Here is a 12296-nt window from a genome sequence, read left to right as displayed (position 1 = left end):
AGAGTTTAGAATTGTTCTAGCAAATAGATACCCGGTACTTTAAGTTGAAGATAATGGAACAATAGGAGGCTTTCAACAAAACTTGGGAAGAAGTGCTGGTATTTGGGAAGAAACACCATAGTGAATGGTTGTCTGAGAATACATGGCAGAAAATAGAAGAAAGACATAAAATTAAACTGAAATTAAATTGAACAAAGCACAAGAACGCAGAAACAGTGATTCCTGGAATAATATGCCACAAAGAACAGTGAGGTCAAAAAGAGTGCCAGAAAAGACAAATGGGATTTTACAGACAAAATGGCAACAGATGCATAGATCACCACAACACAAACGATATGCAGACACTGTATAACATCACTAGACCATTGTCAGAAGAACAAACACCAACCAACCAGTCTGAGATAATGTGGGCAATTTAACAACAAAGACATCAGAACTCTTAAATGTAGGGAGGTGGTTATTTAATCAACTACTGAATGCCAAGCCACTGGTCAACCCTCCAGACATAAAGGAAGAAGAAGATCTGGATGTTGAAATAGGTCCTGTCAGTAAAGTAAAGATAGAGGGGGCAGTCAATTGGTTAAAAAGTGGAAAGGCACTGGGTCTGGACAACATCGCAATGAAGATCCTTAAGACAGTCTTGAAGAACACAGTAGATGTTTTGATAGGCCCCTTACAAATGATATGGAAAGAAGAAAAAAATCCAAACAGGTGGAAAAATGATCATATATAACGAAGCTGCCAAACTGTAGGGGCATTCAGTTGCTCTCCATCCCAAGTAAAATACACATGTTATCTTAGACTGACTAAAGAAAGCTGGAGATTCAAGATGATGACAAGAACAGGCAGTGTGCAGACAGGAGAAATCATGCATAGATCAAATAATAACCCTATGTATCATCATAGAACTGTTTGCTCGAATGGTAATCTCCGCTCCAAAATGCCTTTGACATAGTGGATAGAACAGTGTTATGGAAGTTGCTTTGCAACTGTGAAATCCCCTAGAAATTAGTGACTATTATTCAGAGTGTCTATGAAAATGTGACATGCCAAGTAATACATAACAGCGAATTGACTAAACCACTCAAAGTAACTACCAGCATCACACAAGGATGTCTTATGTCACCCAGGACCTTCCTACTAGAAAAGGATTGGTAATGAGGAAGATTACTAGGCGTATACAATGGATTTTCACATAGAACCTAGAAGATCTTGATTTTGCATATGACATCAGCCTGCTTCCCAGACCCACAGAGATATGCAAGCTAAAACAAATGATCTCCAGACCTATGCACAGTTACTAGGGCTGAAAATCAACACTGAGTAAACTAAAACTATGAGAATCAACACACAACAAGAAACTCCAATAACACTTTCAAGGATTGAAATAGAAGAGGTCTGATATATCACATATCTTGGCAGCATCATAAGCAAAACAGGTGGAACTGACAAAGACATTAGAGCCAGAATAACATAAGCCCACACCTTTGCAACCCTAAAACCAGTCTGGAGAAACAGAAACCTTGCTCTCCAAATGAAACTTTGAATATTTAACCCCATTATAAAGTCTGTATTACTATATGGTGCTGAAACTTGGAAACTTATCAAGACTTTACTATCTAAACTCCAAGTTATTATAAATAGCTGCCTTAGACAAATCCTCAACATCAAATGGCCAGAATAAACGACAAATGAAGATCTTTAGAGGAGGATGAAACAGAAACTGATAGGACAGGATTTGATGGGATGAAAATAGAGATGGCTAGGACATATAGAGAATAGAACCGAACAACATAACAAGACAGGTGTTGGACTGGAATCCCCAGGGTAAGAAGTGACTGGACAATTTGGAAACACAACAGAAGCAGAACTGAAAGCTATTAAAATGACATGGGAAGATGCTAAAAGGGCAGCAAGAGACTGCCAAATATGGAAGGCAGCGGTGAAGGCACTATGTTTTCCTTGGAAGAAAGCAGCATCAGTTGAGTAAGTCAGTCAGTATCAATGAAGCCGATGCTAAAGAGATAAGAAGTAGTCGTCAATGGGGAATCATAGTTGAATGGGGATATTTCTAGTGGTGTTCTGCAGAGAATTGTACTAGCTCCAATGTTGTTCAATATTTTTAGCAATGATCTGGAAGTTAATATAAAAATCTCTCCTGGTAAAATTTGTGAATGACACAAAGATTGATAATGATAAAGATAGGACAGCCATATAGAGCGATTTGGATCAGTTGGTCCCATTTGAATGAAATGTATTTTATACAGTCAAAAGCAAGGTCATACATGTAAGAACAAAGAATGCAGGCCCTACCTATGTAATGGGGTGAAGTATCCTGGAAAGCAGTGACTCTGAGAAGCATGTAGGAGCTATAGTTCATTGGATGCATAAAGAGGCAACTAGTGAGTGGGAGTAGGGAGGAGATTTTACCTCTGCATACAGCATTGGTGAGACCAATATTGGAATAGTAGGTCCAGTTCTGGTGTCCACATTTTTAAGAGAGTTTTGAAAAATTTAAGAGGATGTAGAGATGAGCTACAAAACTTATTCTGGGGATGAAGGAAATGCCTTATGGTGAGAGACTAAGAGCTCAATCTATTTAGTTTATAATATATATATATAATTGAGAGGTGACTTGATTACAGTATATAAGTACTCACAGGGAGAAAATGCTGGGTTCTAGAAGACTGTTTAATCTAGCAAAGAAAGACATAACAAGAACCAATCAGTGGAAGCTAAAGCCAGAAAAATTCCAATTACAAATAAGGCACACTTTTTAAACAATGAGGGTGATTAACTATTGGAACAAACTACTATGGGAAGTGTTGGATTCTCCATCTTTTGAAGTCTCCAGACCAAGATTGGATGCCTTTCTAGAAAATATGCTTTAGCCAAACACAAGTTATTGGGCTCAATATAGGAGTAACTTTATTAAATTCTATGGCACTTACTGTGCAGGAAGTCACCCTATGTGAACTGACACCTTCCAGTCTTAAAAACTTTGAATCTAATTAAATAAGTTCTCCTAAAATCTGCTTCAGTCAGTGATGTATTATTCCCTGGAGAGTGAATGTAGAAACATTTATGAAGTTAATATTTGAATAATGTGGCTTGAAGTTAAATAGCAATATTCTGAAATACTTGGTGAGAGAAAATTTCAAGACTCTAATAGTAAACTTGATAAATTTCTTGTATAAAAAGGGTGGTGTTATATTTTTGGGAATCACCAGATGGCGCCAATACAAATAGTCATACAAATTCTATTTAACAGAGGGTAGGATGTTCTAGAGCCCTCAGATTGACATTATGGACAGAGCGAGGCCAATGCTAAGCACATATGAAAATCCCACCCTGAAAGTATAGGTAGTTAGATCTTGGAGAAATGCTAATTTTTTGTGGTGATGCACTTCTTTTTTAGAAGCGGAGTATGTCACTAGAAAAGTTGATTCTCTCTGACAGGAATCTTTCTTAGATATGAAGCAGCTGCCTACAGGATACGTACATAACAAACACACACTGCATGTTTTTAAAACATAGTTTTCTCATTGTGTCTTTAGGTAATGTAGTTTTGTTTGGAATGCAGCTACACATGCCACAACAATGGATTTAACAGCAACTGTCAAATTATGATTATATCTTTATTTTCACAGAAATCTCCTTTGTTGTTTTGATGTAGAAATCAATGAGACTTTTGCTTCTCTTATGGAGATTTGATTCATCTGGTGTGTGGAGAATGAGTGACTATGACACTGAGACACTCTTATTTTTTCTGTAGTTTCATCTGAGACACGGACCTAAATGAGCAATGACACTTACATGCAAATAGTAATGTTTCTTACATGTTGTATTCTTTCTTAAAAGAGCAGTAAGATTGGTAGGTTTCAGGGTTGTTTCTTTAATAGCCAGTGCACCACTTAGCTACTTCTCTTTCGCTCTGATTTTTAAAAAAATTGTTCACATTTCAAAAGTTCTTCTTGGGTTCCCCGGCCCCTTTCACAAGCTAAATAGCCCTGCTTGCCTGTTGTCACTCTAAATGAAAGAGAGATCACAGGAGCTGAGATCCAGCTCTTTTTCCCTGCAGGGCCTCAGTTGCCAGCACTTTTCTTGAACTAAAAATAGTATCTAACTGATTCATCGAAGAACAAAAACATTATACAGTTATGGAAACAATGATCTAGAGCAGTGGTTCTCAACCCGCGCATGCGGCCCAATTAGCACACAGCTGTGGCCCAGCTGTGTGCTAAAGGGCGGCAGGATCCAGGGCTGGGGCTGCCACGCGGTGGGTCTGGGGTTGGGGCTGGTGCTCAGGATCCGGGGTTGGGCTGCCACCTGTCCCCCTGCAGCAGGGCCCGGGGTCAGGGTCGGGGATGCCGACCAGCCCTGTACAACAGGGGTCAGGATTGGCAGTGGGGTTGGGCCAGGGCTGCCGTCTGGCCCTGCACAACGGGGTCCAGCTTTGGGGTCTGGCTGCCGCCTGGCCCCCACACAGCAGGGTCTGGGGTTGACGCTGCCACCTGTCCCTACAGAGCAGAGGTCGGGGTTAGCAGCGGGGTTGGATTGGAGCTGCCACTCGGCCCCGCGCAACAGGGTACAGGGAGGGGGTCTCTGGGCTGGGGGACACTAGGTATAGCGGGCTGTGGGAGATGCTGTGGTTCTCAGCCTGCGACTCAGGTAACGCATTGTGGCCCGCATATGTGGCTCACAATGATTAACAGGTTGAGAACCACTGATCTAGAGACTTGAGGAAAGAAGCAAAGAAAGAATAACTGATCTGAGGAGTCTGAGTGCAGTAGTTACTTACACTTTATTCTATATGGGACGCATTGGTTCCACCACTTCAGACCTCAGATCTGCACTTTTAGCGTAACAGAAGATTTCCCTCCAAATTTTCTCATCCTACTGTTTAGTGTGAGAAAATGAGGCCACCTTCATATAACCCAATATCTTCCCTCTTCTTGCCTTCCAGAAATGATAGGTCAGGACACAGGCAACAACAAAGTCGAGCTGAGGAAAAATTCCAAGTGAGGATCGATTTAGTCATAGTGTAATATTTCCTTCCTGATTTCAGCCAGATGGGCAATAGCATGAGCTATATCCATTTCTGTCCCAGGCATAAAAGAGGGAGTGTTGAGATCTTTGTCCTATTTCTATTTCTTTCCTGGACAATAAAATGAAACAAAATGGCGTGTTGGTATTTGTTAGATTTTAAGAAAAGTGTTGGACCCTATTTTATAGACCTAAAGTCTGAAAATAGTCTTTCTGGGCCAGTTAAAAACAAACAACAACAAAACCTCGACACACTCCCAGACTGCAGGATGGAGCGCCTATGTGTTATACATGTTAAACATCGCCTATTCTGAGCTACCTCTGACTTTGTGCCCTGGGCCAGGTGAAAAGACTTTTCCAAAAAAATAAAAAAGTACATCTGAAATTGAAATTTCTACCAGGAAGATGGTTCTGTGGTTTTATAGGAGGTCAGCATTACTGTGCCTTTAAAAATAGTGTTCGTTATGTTAATTTTTTTTAAGCTAAAAGAAAAAAAGAGGGGGGAAGAGTTCTTTTATGGTCGTATTTTATCTTTTTTTTTTTGGTCCTCTTTTTCAGTCGACTTTTTGGCAAAATACTGCATCTTCAGCCAGGAGAAGTTGGCTAAGTACAAAAGGGCTTTTGAAGCAGTAAGTGTAAATTCAGACTTCTTTTCTTTTCTTTCTTCCTTTTTTTTTAATACCCCTCTCCCCTCTCCTCCTGTGTCAGTAGACAGTTAAGCAGAAATAATAAGCACCATTGCTTGCAGTACACGTCCCATGAATTACTCTGACATCAAATGTAACTTTAGAATGGAGGCACGCTTTATTCTCTTTGGCGAACTGTTCCCCTGTCCGTTCTTTATTTACATGTCGTGAGCCTTAGTGCTGCACAGCCAGTCAGAACGAACACACATACACACACGCACACACACACACACACACAAAGAAGGGAGGCCATTAAACAAATTAAAAGGGATGGGGATGACTAATACAGTACTCTTGGAATCTGCAATTTGATTAGTCTGAGTTTAATACACAAAAGCAGCGCCGAAGCAGGAGGGGAGTCGAAGTGCTCTTTAATAACCTTCTACAATTAAATTATGGTGATGAATTTAACTATTCTGTGCTTCTAAAGGGGTCTTATTATCTGATTGACTGTGAAAGAAAGTCAGTATTTAACCAGGCTTCTTGAGTCCAGCTATCAGGAGACATACAATAGTTTTATGCTTTAACAACTCCTTTTTTTTTTTTTCCATGGAGCTCCCCATTTGAATTCATTTGTGATTGGAGAATGATGGCTCTTATGGTTATTCCACTGTGTTTGATATGACAGTGCACGATAACCCTTTTACCGCTCTACTCAGAGACCTAGGAATAAAATAAAATGTTTGTGTTTTGTCTCCCGATTGATATTTTTATTTTAAAATTGTATAACTTTATTGTGCTTTTCACCATTGTCTAATGATACATCATTTGAATGTAGACATATGCACCTTTACCATCATCATTAATGACATTAATATTATCTGAGACCTCATATTTCCTTCTATCCTCTCACTCACTCGCTTCACTCTCTGTTTGGCATATGCTGAATGCCCAGTGAAAGGTTGTAAATTCAAAGTATCTATATAAACAGAGCAATGAAATACATTCTTCAAAATATCACATTTGTTTTATTGCCTGAGCTTAGTGACTATGTCTGCTTTAGTGCTTTAGCTATCTTCCCTTACAGATTTCAGTGTCAGTCTGAGGTCCAGGTCGGGTAGCTACCTTTATACGAAATAAGAGTGTGTAATAGAAGCAGAATCCAAGAGTTGGAGCCTGCGATATTGCTTTTACTTTCCTCACTAAGGGCAAAAATCGTTTGATCTTCGCCGCAGGGTTTTGTCTTAATATTGTAAGTAGATCTAGGTAGATGGGGGTGAAGAGACCACTATGCTGGATAGTCATTCATTTAGGCCCTGATAGTGACACCCATTTGCGTGCGGAGTTGTCTCTTTTCCTGCGAGTATCCTCACGGAAGAAGACGAGTGGAGTTAAGGAACTGTACAATGTGAGTCTGTATGGTAGAATCTGGCTCTGAGTTTGTTCTTGCAATCAGTATTTAACAGAAGGTGCTCAGCATTACTGTCTCTGTTGTAATACTGTCCCTTTCAAATCCATAAGCATTTCAGTCCCCTTTGGAACTGAGACTACTGAAGGGTCACCTTCACTATACTGCACAATACCCTCTCTCCCCTCAAATGTTCTAGGACCAAAGTCTGAGTCTTTATTCAACTTTTACTCAGCCCACTGTGTTAGTGAATAAGGACTGAGGGCAAGAGTGTAATTAGACCTCTGCAGCTACACAGGGGAGTAAAGAGGCATCAAGCCTCCCCGACATGTGTTCTCTTGAGAAGTTCACCCAGACTGCTGCTCTGTGTGCAGGTGAGAGAGAAGCTAAGGCCCATGCAGCTGAGAAGTGCACAGTGGAAGTCAGCATTGCATATAAAGGTGGCTTTAAGCCACCCTTGCGGAACCTTTATCCTAGACCAGTTATGCACCAGGCTGGTCCCCTGGCATAAGTTAGAGCAGCCTAAAGGTTGATCTAGTTTATTTGGACTACCATTTGTCCCAAAGAGCTGTTAAGGCAACTGAGGAATGTTGAGACACAGGAAAGCCCTGGCCATACCTGTTTTCTCATACTCTTGTCCCCTACATTGGCTGCAGGGAGAGTTGGGGCATATGAACCATTATGTTGGCTCTGTGTCATGGAAGGAGACCCCTACATTGAGGTGATCCTCCCATGGCCAGTTAATCCAACTATAGGGCTGCTTTGCACTGCTGCTGTGATTCAAAGTGGCCTCAACAAAGCTGTAGCCCTATGAGTTCTGAAAGTCTTCCTTCTTAGTTATTATCATATTTCAGTATGCCATTTATAAATGTTTGGCCAAATCTTCAGCCACTATATATCTGTGTAGCTGTATTGACTTCAACAGAGCTTTGCCATCCTACACCAGCTGAGCATCCGGCCCTTTGTTTTTAAGCAATACTTTTATTAACAATTATATATTATTACCTGTGTGAAAGGGCAGTTGAGAGCAGCATCTTTTACCAAGGGCACTGGAAGGAAAAGAGTTTGATATTTCAAGGGAAATTTCATCTTTAAACAGTCAAATTCTTCCTCTGCTTATTAAGCTAATATTAACCCAGGATGTGATTGAACCAATTATAACAGTCAGACATGTCAGTTTTCAGCAAGATGCCAGCAAGAGATTTGGGAAATACAGATTTTAATAGCATAAAAATAAATTTCAAGTAGAATTCCCAATTTGTACTTAGTGAAAAGGGCATCTCACCACATGAACTCTTAGGATGCTGTGCTGAGCAACATTTCCTTTAAGAAGATTGTGCTCCCAAATTAACTTGTTCTGATGCTAAGCATAGCCGAAACAGTGCTGCTGCTAAGCAGAACAATTGGTTTTCCTTTGTAGTCTGCCTACGGGTTTGTTCAGTCAGGCTTTGTGTTCCAATCCTTGGCTGAGTCTGGGCCAGTGGTTCAGTAACTGTGAAGCTCTGTGTTTAGATCCTAGCCAAATCAGTGACACACAAAATAAGGGCAAGCAGTGAATCCTGAGTGTTCCCGGTCTGTGAAATCAGTTGTCGGAATAAATGAGCCAAAGTCCTGTATTTATTTTACTGTTTTATGCACCCAGCGCCTTTGATTCTGGGTATTTAATATATATTTTCAGCCAGCCACACACCACCTTCAATTAAATCCCCCACTGTGGATAGCAAAAACAGGTCCTTCTCTGTACCATTCCAGCCCACCATAAGAAAAACCTTGGCAGAAATAATCCATAGTCAAATGCAAAAAAAAAAAAGATGAGCAATTTTACGCGTCTTCAAAATACAAAGTTGTGCTCAAGCTATTGAAGAGTTTGGCTGAAGGCGCAGTGGAAGGAGGATTTTAAATATGGACACAGAGATTCTCTAGCTCACCATGTAAGGGAACAGCATAAGATGTATATTAAGTATAAATGGGCCACTAAAGAGCAGTGTCCAAATGTAATTATGTTCAGCATTCTCAGAGGAGGGTAGGGGGATCATACCAAACGCTAGCACAGTGGCACTAAACATTAGAAAAGGGGATTTAAAATGAGGAGGAAGCTTATCAAAAAAGGCAAACGGAGAAATGTAAGTCCTTAGACTCAGCATGAAGGCTACCATGATAGAGTCAGAAAGGCATCCATGCCCCTAAGGAAGCAGGAAGACAAGAAATAAACAGTATGGTTAAAGGGCAAGTTACAAGAGGGTATATAAACTAAACAGGTCTCATTTAAAAAGAAGTCCAGTCAGGTTTCCCCCGAATGGTGTGCATGCATGGACATGCCCTTGCTGCTACTGCACACAGATGTGTGCCTGTTGCCTGGAGGATCTGTCTTCCACTAGATTTTTCCCTTATCTGCCTCTGGTGGTACCAGTTGGGATGGGGGAATGGATACAAGGGCCCCCAGCTGCATCCATTGCTGCCAATCTGTAAGGAGGTGTGGGACCAGGGCTCCCTCTTCCTCTTCTTCTCTCCTTCCCTTTCCTATTCTCCCCTCTTTTCCCTCTTTTTCTCCCTTTTATTTGCCCTTCTGGGGGTGAAAATATACATGTATAAAATTAGAGTAAGATCTCTGGAATAATTGTAATTGTCAGAATGATTTTTTGTTGCAAAATTTCATAGTTAGCTATGAATTTGAATGCCTTGTTAATATTTGTTTTGTATTTTTAGGGTTTGTATTTTGGTTAATGAGAATTCTCCCTTTAAGAAAAGGGTGGGACCCTTTATTGTCACATGCTTGAGAGACTGAGAGCAATGTGAAGAAGATTTTGCCTGTATGCAGAGATCGGAAGATCCTGCTCCAAAAACCTCAGAATTAGACTTAATAAACTTATCTTTCCAGAAAGCAAGGCTCATTCTTAAAGATGCAACATTAGCACTTAGCAGAAGACTAACTCAGGGCATTCATAATGTGCTACAGAGCCTTTCATTTATAGGTCACCAGTTTGACTCCAGAGTGACTCATCAGGGATTAAAAATTGTTCCCAAATAATGTATGCTCCAGTTCCAAGCCCACAATATAGACCACTCCTGTGCTTTACACTAGATGGCAAGTTCTTTGGTGTAAAGAGTTTTTGGACAGTGCCTAGGACAATAGAGCCGAGGTCTCAGGTGGATCTTCTAGTGCAGTGGCTCTCACCTTTCCACATGACTGTACCCCTTTCAGGAGTCTGATCTCTTTCGTGTACCCCAAGTTTCACCTCACTTAAAACCACTTGCTTAGAAAATCAGACATAGAAATATAAAAGTGTCACAGCCAGTGTTACTGAAAATTTGCCTACTTTCTCATTTTTACCATATAACTATAAAATAAATCAATTGGAATATAAATATTGTACTTACATTTTGGTGTATAGTATAGAGAGCAGTGTAAACAAGTCATTGTATGAAATTTTAGTTTGTACAGACTTCCCTAGTGCTTTTTATGTAGCCTGCTGTAAAATTAGGCAAATATCTAGATGAGGTGATGTACCCCTGGCAGACCACTGCGTACCCCTCATGTACCCCTGGGTGAGAACCTCTGATATAGTGAGTGCTCCTGCAGCAGAAGCCAAAATTGCATTACTCATGATAAATATGTGAGTTGGCTACTCTGTAATCTCTCTCTCTCTCTCTCTCTCTCTCTCAGAGACAGGAGGAGTTCAGAAATCAGAAAACAGACCAAAACCTGGATTTAATCTTTTTTCAAAACTAAACCATAATTTTTTGGCCAATCTCCTGATTTTGGAGCCTGATTCATGATTTTTTAATTTTTAGGGTTGGCAATCCAAGCTTGGCCTTTTCCTACATTCCCGTGCAATCAGGGCCGGCTCCAGACCCCAGCGCGCCAAGCGTGTGCTTGGGGCGGCGTGCCGCAGGAGGGTGGCAGGCGACTCCGGTGGACCCTCTGCAGGCACGTCTGCAGGAGGTCCACCGGAGCTATGGGACTGGCGACCGCCAGAGCGCCCCCCGCGGCGTGCTGCCCTGCTTGGGGTGGTGCAATTCCTAGAGCTGCCCCTGCATGCAATACACTTTTTCCATGAGATTTTTTCCATAGGAGGCAGCTTCCTCTAGTAGGTTGCAAAATGCAAGTACTTGGAATTGACCCATAGGTAACAAGTGGTGACGGTCTCCCAGCACACTGTCATACTGGCTACCACACTTACAGTTAAGCTCACTCAAATGCACTGCCTAGCAATGATATCACAATGTCTGAGTCTGACAAAAGCCTTTGTTCCTAATACATTGCCAACACTTATTCCAGTACGTCTTGAAATAGTGTAGGGGAAATTCTGACCCCTGTAGCATTGGCAGACTCAGTGAGACCCATGTCAGCCTGCTGCACCGGGACTGTATAAAAACTTATTTGGGGGCAGCTTTCAGCCCATGTGTATAGTTTTCAAATGTTCTCCCCTCATTTTGACCAGGTTGTCCCCTTTTCCTGGCGGAGCCCTACCTCTTTAAGTGAGCACTTTGCAGCACAGTATGTAAGTAGGGTCCTAAGTGAATCTTGCCTCATTCACGATGCACCTTACCAGATTGCATTCAGGGAGGTAAGGCTTTTCTGCTTCATTTGCTGTGCCACTGTACTGCACAATGAACAAAGCAGGGACTTTTAAAGACCTGCCTCATTTAAGACAAAACTCACCTCTAAGCAGAGGGGCCAGCACAAGATCCATGCACCACATAAGCCCTTGCTATGTTTTATTGTGCCACGTGTCCTTTATAATGGCATATGTACTGCTTACTAAAAGGCGAATTCATTACCAGTAGTAGTTGATGTGTACTTGTTCAGTGCTGTAAAGCTGTGAACATGCAGTATTTTTGAGGTAGTAATGGAATACTGTTCACTATGATACTATACTTATTTTTGTTAACAGTTTATGCAGTTCATTGGTAGGCAATCATTAAAGTAATTTTTTTTACAGAAAAAAGGTAGCGACCATGCAGGCAGGTGCCGAAAGCAATGAACCAGGTGAATGTAGCATGATAGCTCCACTGCTTATAAATTTCCAGTATTGAAGCTAAAGTATAAACTACAGGCTGAAGAGGATGTAAAGGCCAATAGTTCAGCTATGCTCTAAAAGTTAAAAATGTGTCAAATCACCAATTGTTACAGTGTCAAATCATAGATTTATTACTTTCATATAAAGCTTGAATATTTTCTAATATCTCAAGTTCTAAGCTGTTCTCCACAGAAA

General features: G+C 41.0%; 1 protein-coding gene across 1 annotated transcript in view; it reads left to right on the top strand.

Moving 5' to 3' along the window:
• The window catches only part of LOC120373513, a 195600-nt gene extending 183535 nt beyond the window's left edge, over positions 1-12065 (top strand). Inside the window, exons 11-12 of the mRNA XM_039492069.1 lie at positions 5605-5675; positions 12024-12065. Of these exons, the coding sequence (XP_039348003.1) occupies positions 5605-5675; positions 12024-12065 (113 nt within the window). The remainder of the gene's footprint in view (positions 1-5604; positions 5676-12023) is intronic.
• The last annotated feature ends 231 nt before the right edge of the window (positions 12066-12296 follow it).

This window comes from Mauremys reevesii, linkage group 1 (genome assembly GCF_016161935.1).
Source record: "Mauremys reevesii isolate NIE-2019 linkage group 1, ASM1616193v1, whole genome shotgun sequence".
NCBI classification, from domain to species: domain Eukaryota; kingdom Metazoa; phylum Chordata; order Testudines; family Geoemydidae; genus Mauremys; species Mauremys reevesii.
Note: the sequence above shows the minus strand (reverse complement) of the source record. Positions and strands in the feature narration are given on the sequence as shown.